Raw genomic sequence first — 10,351 nt, 5'->3', positions numbered from 1 at the left:
AACATGTATTTAAAATTAACGAATGTGATGTGGCGCCGGGCGTGAAATCTTTAGACAGAAACCAATGTTTTTGATTAGGATATGCTTGTCTTTTTATGTTTTAAATGGCATTAACACCAAGATTTAAGTGTAATATGAATTGTTGTATCCCAAAACTAGGACTTCCTATTCCTATGTTTTCTTTCACTTTCTTGAAAAAAGAAAGCTTCAAAAAAAAAAAAAAAAAAAAGAAAGAAAGCTTTTCTTTTCTTGTTTTCCCTTTATTTGAGGTTTAAGCATACACCTGCTTTTAGGATATAATACGAGAATTTAATCAAATTAATCAATATATATATATATATATATATATAAAGTTCAGCGTGCCTGAGAAAAGCATAGGCTTTTCTGTAAATGTTTCCTTGTGGAACATAATATGAATCTTGAAGTTCTTAAGTGTCGTTAGGTTAGGCCAAGAATTTATGGCTTCTCTTATCAGATCTCTAGCTGTGGCAAGCTCACCTTCAAGCCTCTCTAGTTTTCTATCCACTTTCTCTGTTATTTTCACGACATTGATTCTCAATGCTCTCTTTAAGATTCTGCAGAAACACAAACACCCACATTAATAATGGAAATCTAAGAAAGAAAGAAGAAAAGGCTATATAACATGTACATACAGTGTGAAAGGGAGAAGGCAATGGAGAAAGAGGATGATCAAACAAACTCGAAGATTCATCAGAGCTTCCGATACAGCAATCATCTAGATGATCCAAATATTGTGGCAACAGAATTTGATTGGAAACACTGCCCAACATTTTGATTTCCTCCATTAGTCTTTGTAACAGAAAGTATATCTCTTTCCATTGGGGGTGGGAGTGATCTTCAGCATTGAAAGCGTGCACTTCATTTTTCACTTCTATCCAACTCCAACCAGGAACCTTCTTCACTCTCCTTTCTCGCATCAGCTTTGTTATACTAGCCTTTTCATCCCACATCTTAAGACGGCCATACATGTCAGAAAGTATAACATATGTGCAATGATCCTCAGGCTCCAAATCAAACAAACAACTTGCTATCTGACTAGCTAAATCAATATCACCAAAAGTTCTACAAGCACCTAATAAAGTCTTCCAAACCATTGCTTCAGGTTCAAAAGGCATTGTTTCAACCAAAGCTATAGCCTTCTCTAGACACCCCGCTCGGCCATAGAGATCAATTGCACAAGCATAGTGCTCCATTCGTGGTGGAATCCCAAAATCAAACTCCATTGACGCTAGAAATTTGCTTCCTTCTTCAACTAGACCAGTGTGGCTACATGCTGTTAGAACTGCAACAAAGGTTATATGGTCAGGTTTCACCTTTCTGTTTCTCATCATGTTGAAAAGGTCAAGTGCAATATTTCCTTGCCCATGTTGTGCATAACCAAAGATGATAGAATTCCAAACAATCGCGTTATCTTTAGAAGTTGCTTCAAAGGATTTCCCAGCGTCTTCAATGATCCCACATTTGGAGTACATGAAGATCAATGAACTAACAACATATTCATTGGACTCAAACCCTACTTTAATTGTCAGGATGTGAAGCTGTTGACCCAACTGTAGTGTTGCTAAATCCGAGCATGATCTGATGACAGCCGGAAGAGTATACTGGTCAATTTCTACAGCCAGAGATCTCATCTGTACAAATAACTTCAAGGCATCTTCGCTTAGACCAACTTGGGAGTATCCTGTCAAAATGGAGTTCCAAGTAATACAATCTTTGGATTCCATGGAAAGGAAAATTTTTAATGCATCTTCCATGCACCTATTATTTAGTTTCATATACATGTTGATCAAAGCATTAGAAACAGGGACTAAATTTTCAAGTCCCCTTTTTATTACCAAACCATGTAAGGATTTTCCAGGGCTTTTATGCATTTGCGAGGAACAAGCACTAATAATACTAGTGTAAGTATAAATGTCTGGTTCAAACCCAAGAAATTGCATGTCAATGAAGATTTTAAAAGCAAGATCTTCTCTTTCATGCAATAAGTAAGCAGCAAGCATAGAATTCCATGTGACAAGATCTCGAAATCCAACAGCACAATTAAACAATCTTTCAACATCTTGTAGAGAGCCACACTTTGAATACGCTGTGATAGTGGCGTTGTAGACAGTGTTAACCAATTCCAGTCCATGTTTTACAATTTTGCAATGTAACTGCATTGCCAACCCATATAATTCAGAATCATCAAGCAATGTTAAAAGTGGAGATATTGTGCCATCATCAAGACTCACACCGTCTTGTTCCATACATTTAAGTAGCCAAAATGCCATGATATGATCACCAGCTTGGGCATAACAAGCAATGAGTGAATTCCAAGACACATAGTTAGGTTGTGGCATGTACTGAATCATAGTATAAGCATCCTCAAGTCTCCCACACTTAGCGTACATGTTCAAAAGGGCACTACCTGAAAATATGTTCTCTGAAAATCCCGTTTTTAAGATCATTGAATGTATTTGTTGCCCAAGCTCAAACTCTTGGTAACTGGCAATCCCCTTCAACATACTTCCAAATGTATGCCCATCAAATTCAAATCCACATCTTCTCATGGTTTTGAACATTGCCCATGCAATTTCAAGGTCACCCGAGTTAATGTAACCAGTAATCATCGTATTCCATGACACAATGTCTCTGTAGAATGTTTCGTTGAATAGGCTCTGAGCCAGACACAATTCTTTGCCTCTTGTATAGCCATTTATAATATTATTAGTGGTATAAACATCTACAATGGTTCCTAGCTTGATTGCTTGACAATGGGTTGCAGCAACCTGAAGCAAACTAATAACTGAGCTTCGAATGAGTGGGTGCAATCCCTTCATTCATTGGTATTCATGTATAATATCATCACTATTAGATAACTAGGAAATTAGATAATTACACTTTTTCCCTTCCAACAGCCTACAACCCTGCATAACTAAAATAGAAATAAAACCCCTCCATAAGGACTGGATTCCCACTGGGAAAAGCATCCATGGCTGTTGTTCATTATTAGATGCTATGTTTGTTGAAGAATCATCACCTCAAATCATTACTTCAAACGTCAAACCTAACACAAGTTATCATCAGATATTGCAAGGCCCAATTGAAATTCCAGCAAGAAGAAAATATAACAGGATTTTAATCAAGAAACTGACTCCAGCAATAAGAATTCAAGCAAGCATTATCCAAGAATATATAATCAAAAGTAAGCTCAAAAACAAGACCAGATCATGGTAAAAGCATCAGAAACATCAAGAAACTTTATCACCAGTTTGAATACTCAAAATTAAGCCAAAAAGGCAAGGCAAGATCACGCTGAAAACAACAGAGATAGCAACAAGCTTCATGATAAAAATCTATGCTCAAAACTAAGCTAACTAAAAACGTTATATCATTCTAAAATCATCAGAGACAGTGGCAATTTTTATCACTAGAATGAATGATTAAAATTAAGCTAAAAAATGTCATGTTATTTATCTATAACATCATGTTTCTGGCATCTTTCCAAAAGCAATATTCAAATACATTAAAGAAATTATCAGTTTGACAGAGTTCAAATAAGACAAGATCATCAAAAGTAAATGCAGTGACAGAAGACCTATATATAATCCATTAGTGCGTCTCAAGAGAAGTCAACCAGAATGGAATTAATAATGAACGATTATTAAAATAAGAGAACAAAAAGTTAACCATCTATCCCTGCAAAAGCAGTGAACAAAACTACACTAATTTACCGATTTATGAACTTAGAGCATAGCTAGTAGGAACAAAAATTCCTAAACAATGCTTAAAAAAAATAGAGGAAATACAAAGTTCTGTACTGCCTCAGGTTTGCCAATAAGCATGGAAACAGTGGAGGTGGCTTCAGAGAGAATGGAAGTGGTATCGACACTGTTAAGACTGGTAAAACAAATGGACAGGTAAAACAAATGGAAACTGAGGCCCTTTAACAATGTTTCATGGGCCACTGTCAAGTCTAAATTTCAAATTTCACTATACAACTGTCTTGATGCATCTTTGGATGAAAATTAACGCGGTCAAATCGAAGACATCTCAGAATTTGAAACGAGACTTACCTTATATGATATACTCTTCATCCAGAACCGAGATAACGCTCTTTCATAAGCATCTTTGGGGAATGGGGATTGTGCGGCCAGACTTCTTCGATATATTCAAGGAGGACGGAGGACTCACAAATGGCTTTTTCACCATACAAAATCACAGGTACTTTCTTGTGCACTGGATTGGACTTCAAAAGCAGTTCATTCTTGCTTGAAAGGTCTTCTTCAATGTATTCATACTTCACCCCTTTCAGCTTCAAACCTCATATTGCCTTGTAAGCAAACGGACTTGCCCAAAATCCCAGTAACTTCACTCCATCCATGCCTCATAGGAGAAGAAGAAAGCCAGAAAGGTCTTGGGCTGTGGGCAGGTTATATATATGTACATGTATAGTAGAAGAATCATAATTATTTACAAATATATAATTGGTGAAGAAGTTGGAGTGAATTAAGAGCTGGTATGAGTCATTTCTTTCAAGTTAGAATTTTCAAAAACGTGGAATGCCCTCAATCATTGAAAACAATAGGGAACGAAAAAATCAATGGAACTAGTCATTTTCTTACTTGACTTGTTCATGAGAGATGCCCATCAAGACTTGCTTAAGTCTTGGGATTTCACTCACTGAGATCCGTACAGAGAAGGAATCCCAGTTCAGAACATCACTGAATGGACCGAACATACTGCTGTGAGAATATGATAGCCACACACTCTGCACAAATAGCCTCAACAATCCTTGGGCTTGCCACTTCAAACCCACTGGGGCAAAGGCAAATGCTTGCTCTTCTTCACTGCCTCTTCATATGAAAATCCTTCTAGAAGCACTAGCTCAAATACTAATTTTCAGGACAATTAAATTTACATTTTCATAACACCATATGGGGTGTAGTAGGGAAAATTGTAGTAGTAATGATTAATTTTCACAACAATTGATAAAAGACTTGTCGCCATAATAGGTGAATTATGGCTGCAATCCCATTGCACAACTGTCTCCAGGGAGACAGTTCTATTGCACAACTGTCACGATAATTGAGTTTTTTTCAAAAAAAAAAAAAACAATATTAACCCTTGATTTTGGATATCCTAATACAAAATGCACTTAAAATTTGTACAAGATTAAGTGAAGTGAAATTTATACAATATTAAGTTGAAATTTATAAGATATTAAGTGAAGAGGTTAGATGTCCCCAAAAAAATTGTTCGTCACAATCCTTAATCCACTGTTGTATTGGGGTCAGGCTCAACCATTTTGAATCATAATACACAAATTCAAAGTCTGCCTCATTAACAACAGTTTGCTCTTTAAACGTGGTTTAATTTTGTTGATAAGAAGGTTAGAGTTGGCAAGTGACCAAAATCAGCATAAATTGACTAAAGAAATAGAAATAACCATCCCCACCTTTTGTATACAAAGAACATAGACACACAAACACAAAAGATCCACCTTCAAATAAATAACGAGTAAAATATGACACGCATTAAGGCCATGTCTATTTCATGGAAAATAACTAGCTAATAGATTTTAAAATAGTATGGAATTGGCTTATGTGAATGAATTGAGCTGATATCTATAATTCAGCATATAAACAGCATAATTATGGGCTTCCAGGACTTTGAGTGCATCTATGTTGGACCAAGTCAGAAGGTAGAACAGGTTGAGAAAAGAGAGTTATGATACTAAGACTCAATTTAAGAGCTTTTTACTATCTTTCATGAATTCTTTATTATCTTGCGGCCTCTTTTATCAAATTCATAAAGATGGGTGCAAAACTCTGCCTCCTATATCAGCTAATATACCATGCATTCCTCATGTAGTACAAATAAGGAGGACAATTGCATAAGTAAAATTTCTAGGGGAAAAGATGCAGGATCAAACAAGAAAACCCAGTGAATATCGCCTAGGTACTGTCATATATACTATAATGCTTTTCAATTAACGGTTTGAGGTTCATTAAGGTTTTGCACCGAACACAGGTTAATTTCATTTCAATTAATTCATTTTTTTTTTAAATTTTGTAGTTATCCTCACTGAAATGATAAATTTTCAGTTGCAAATTCAGTGGCAGTAATTACATTGCAGAATATGAAATTCGATGAACAGATCAAGGAAGAGAAAAAATCACATAGCAGTATCAGTATAGGAAAAAAATTGTTAAGCATGCTATTCTTAAGTTGAACTTTAAGCAGGCAAACAAGTTCATAAGATTACATATAAGAGAATGAGAAACGGGGAAAAATTCCAAAATTTGACTCAAGTGCAAGTAAAATGGAAGGCCTCACAATAGTTCCAATTTACATCAATCTAAATCCTATCACTAGTAAGCAGATATATCCAGAACATCTATTAATAACAATCGAAGTATAAAAGTATACTGCTCAGAATCTGACAAAAGTATAAAAGCAGAGAAATGAGAGAAACTTGGGAATCCAAGCATTCATGATCAAGCGACCGAGAACGAATAAATATAAGTCTGCACTGAACTTGTTACGATTAAATTCATTAATATTCAAGCTGTTGCTTCCTCGTTATGTAAGCAAAACCACACTAACCCACAAGGCAAAGGAAAAGGAAATACAGAATAAATTTTGTCAGTCATTCTTACTTTTTGTTTCTTCAATAACCAACATCATATAAATAAAATCTGCTTAGATTTATCGAATTTAAGCAAGGATGATCTAATACGAATGAAAGTAGACTGAATGCAAAACATGTAACAGGTCGAAAAAGAAAATAACAAGAGCCCCAAAAAATCGACACCTCGCGGAGAATAGAAAAGATAGATTGAAGCAGAAAGAAGGTTAAGCTTGTACCTTGGAAAATTTATTCATCGGAGAAGAGCTCTCTTTGGATCTTCGACACCAATGACCTACAAATCCTTTTTGGCTAATCAAGTGCGACCTTTACATCTGATTGTTGGTGTCTGGTGTGGAGGAGAGGGAAAGAGACGCTGCGAGACAGCGACAGTGGATCCTACTCGGAAGAGGCGACAGTGCACGAGCTTGCAGAGAGGAACTGGCATTGCGAGCTAGGGCATGACCTTCGACGAAACGATGACCTGAACGAGTGGCGCAGCCGAAGGGAGCAGCAACGACAAGAAGCTTCAGAGTTCAGTGGGCAGAGGAGAGGCACACGCTACACAGTCTCAGTAAGCAGCGAGGACGAGAGACGAGTAGCGAGGGAGGGAGATAAAGAGGGTGTGTTGTAACTGTTTTTGTTTCATTACTCTTAGAATTAATATTCTTTTAAACATGTTTTAAAAATAAAAAAATTAAAAGACTTGCTTGAATAATTATTTTAAAAAATTGTATAAAAACAAAAAATATAAAAAACTTGCTTGATAAATTATTCTCTGAATATGTTTTGAAAATAAAAAAATTATTTGATAACTTTTTTTACATAATGAATATTAGCATAATGTTTTATATTTATTTAATATTATTTTACAATTATGAATTAATTTAATAATAAAATTTGAATAGAATCACAAAAAAAAACTTAAATAAAATTGAAATATATAAAAGTTTCAAAAACAAAATCAACCCTCAAATTAACATTGTTCCAAGCAAAGTCTCCAAAATATTGATTTAAAAAAACACAAGGCTAAATTTAATTAGGACAAGTGCTAAATTCATGCCACATCTAAGATGCAATATGATCATATTGTGTTGCTATCTCTACTATACTTTCTTCAAATTCTTGATCTTGATAAGTTCTCTGCATTATTGTAACATCCTGATTTTCTAATTTTGAAATTAATTGCTAATTGAGGGTAAATTAATAATTAGTGAGTGATTAGAATTTTGGGATGACAATTTGATGTTTTAACTTTTTGGAATGTTGAATGAGTAGATTCAAGCGAAAGGATTGCATTTCAGAGTGAAGCATGTAAGCGTGTTGCAGATTTCTCTTACTATGTCATACGCTGTGACGCATAGTACAAAAAAATGGCTGATAAGTATGTGGAAGCTCGTGAATTTCAAAGGCAAAAGGAAAAAAAATGGCTGATAAGTACGTGGAAGCTCATGAGTTTTAGAGGCAAAAGGAAAAGAAACATGAGGAAGAGAGGAGAAGAGGTCAAGGGTCAGCTAAGGCAAGGATTCTTGGAAGCTTGGGAGACGTTTCCAACTAGTAACTTGCCAAATAAGTTTTGTATTGCCTTTATCTCTGATTCTACATTAATTTCTCTTAGTATAAGTTATAGAGAAATTGAATCGAGAAGTTTTAAGGGATTTGTTTCTCACCTATTGGTAATGAAAGGATTCAATCGAATTAAGATTTTGAGACTAGTTTAGGGATAAATGCTAAAGTTTTGAGACTGTAAGCTTAGATTGACTCTAAACTATAAGAAAGTGGAAGTGAAATTGTGAAAGAGGTGTGATAGAATTGATAGAACTAATAGGAAGGGGTGATTGGGTTGTAATAAACCTAAATGGACCAAGTGGAAGGAAAAGAATAGTTAAATGTGATTTTAAGTGATAATTAGTATTTGTAGTTAGTTTGGTTAATTGACTAATAGTGCTAATGGTGCGTAGATTGTCATGTTGCGAATGTGCTTTGAGGAAAGGAAATGTGTGGGAGCATTAATTGTTGAGAAGTCCATGGGTAACCCTTTCTTCTAACAGAAGGGTTGAGGTAATTAAATAATTTACTCTATTTCAATTATTTATTATGATTGTTTATGAATATTATAACTATTGCATGAAATTGCTTTATGTAACATCCTTAAATTTTAAACCAGATTAATTAAGGTTGAGTCAGATTAATTGAGTTTATTATAGAGGTGTGTGGCTAGAGAGGCCTAACGAGCATGTTTGATTTTTTTTTAGCCCTAAATACAGATTTGAAGGAAGTCAGGTCACTCGGGAATGAAAAGAGGGAGAAAATCTGAAGGGGAAGGCTCTGTGCCACGTGTCGCAACTTATGGATTAGGCTACCATGGCACATGTACATTGACATGTCTAGGGAGATGCTCTCTATGCCATGCACCATGGTGCATTGTGCTTTGGCCATAACACATCGACACTTTTTTTACAGAATAAGATCTCAAAATTATGCAGAAGAAGAGAGAAAACAAAAGATAAATGAAGGAGAGATGAAAATGTGTTGCTAGGGCTTAAGGAATCTGAATACTAGGAGTATTTTAGATCTCATAAACATTAAAGGTAAACTTTATACACCTAAATCTACCTTCCTCATCCATTTTCTTAATGTTAGGAGTTAGGGTTTGGTTGTGAATGATGATTTTTGATCCATATAGGCTATGGGTTTGAACCTATTAACTTAAATAGAGTTAATGAGAGTAGATTGAGTTAATGAAACCTAGTACTTATGGTTATATGAGGATTGGTAGTTGGGAAGCATTTAATATGAGAAATTTCCGTATAAATAAGTTAGTTGGGGACAATATGGCTCTATTAATGACCATTGAAGAGCTTAATGATGTTAATATGGGGCAAAGAAAGCTAAGAAACTTATGGGTATTTTTATATGAGTAGAGAATGAACTTTGAGTGTGAAGTAGTGGTGAGTTAGTAATGAAAATTATCTAAAACTTGGATATTGATAAATTATATCATAATTATTTATAGAGTAATCACTTTGGCACCATTCAAGCTTTTTGGAAGCTTTGGAAGTAAGTATTTAAGGGGTGAAACCTTTGACCTCTCAAACGTTTGAGGTAATCGGAGGAATTCTATCTTATACTTTTATGTGTTAATTAGTTTATTGATTGATAATTGATCATTGAAATGTATGAAATAACATGAAGGTATGAATTGTTTGAGAATCCACTGTGTTGATTTTTGTAAGTCCAATGACTTGTCATATAAAATTCTTGAAACCTTATCAGTAGATTTTTGCATTGTAATTTATTAGGAGTTTAACGATATGTGTGTTGATGGGGAGTTTAATGATTAATTGATATGGGAGTTCAATGACTTTGTGTTTGGTGGAGTACAATGATTATGTGTCAACGAAGTTCCATGAGTATGTGTTTATTAAGAGTTCAATGATTTTCAATTGTGGAGTTCAATGAGATTGGTAACATGGAGTTCAACGATTTAATTATTTATATTATGTGATTATCATGTATATGGTGGGGTATAAGGTGATGCATGCTTGATCATTGAGTAAATTCATGCTTTAAATTGTGTATATCTATGCATTGCATGATCTTGAGAGGTAGGAGTTTGCTTGAGAAGATGAGTAAAAAGTTAAATCCACGTGGTACGGCTTCCATCAGAGCTTGATGCTAAGCTAGGATCCATTTTGTATTTTATCCCAATTGTTCAAT

At 34.9% G+C, this 10,351-nt stretch overlaps 1 protein-coding gene across 4 annotated transcripts; it reads right to left on the bottom strand.

Moving 5' to 3' along the window:
• Positions 1 to 321: 321 nt before the first annotated feature.
• LOC129309158 (putative pentatricopeptide repeat-containing protein At3g25970) lies at positions 322 to 7,237 on the bottom strand. 4 transcript variants are annotated; one of them, XM_054950558.1, is made up of 5 exons: positions 6,871 to 7,237; positions 4,626 to 4,883; positions 4,077 to 4,422; positions 654 to 3,067; positions 322 to 575 (listed from the first exon to the last, which is right to left on the bottom strand). In XM_054950558.1, exons 4-5 carry the CDS (start codon positions 2,838 to 2,840, stop codon positions 519 to 521), a joined length of 2,244 nt encoding a protein of 747 aa, XP_054806533.1. In that variant the 5' UTR covers positions 2,841 to 3,067; positions 4,077 to 4,422; positions 4,626 to 4,883; positions 6,871 to 7,237; the 3' UTR covers positions 322 to 518. The 4 variants fall into 4 exon arrangements, with proteins under 4 accessions (XP_054806533.1, XP_054806534.1, XP_054806532.1 ...); XM_054950559.1 differs by lacking the exon at positions 4,626 to 4,883; XM_054950557.1 differs by lacking the exon at positions 6,871 to 7,237 and having other exon boundaries at positions 4,626 to 6,861.
• Between the last annotated feature and the right edge of the window lie 3,114 nt (positions 7,238 to 10,351).

The sequence above is a fragment of the Prosopis cineraria genome, unplaced genomic scaffold (assembly GCF_029017545.1).
Source record: "Prosopis cineraria cultivar Desert tree isolate PC_DT_omini unplaced genomic scaffold, ASM2901754v1 PC4, whole genome shotgun sequence".
Lineage (NCBI taxonomy): Eukaryota > Viridiplantae > Streptophyta > Magnoliopsida > Fabales > Fabaceae > Prosopis > Prosopis cineraria.
The sequence above is the reverse complement of the archived record's forward strand: the minus strand, read 5'-3'. Positions and strand labels throughout refer to the sequence as shown.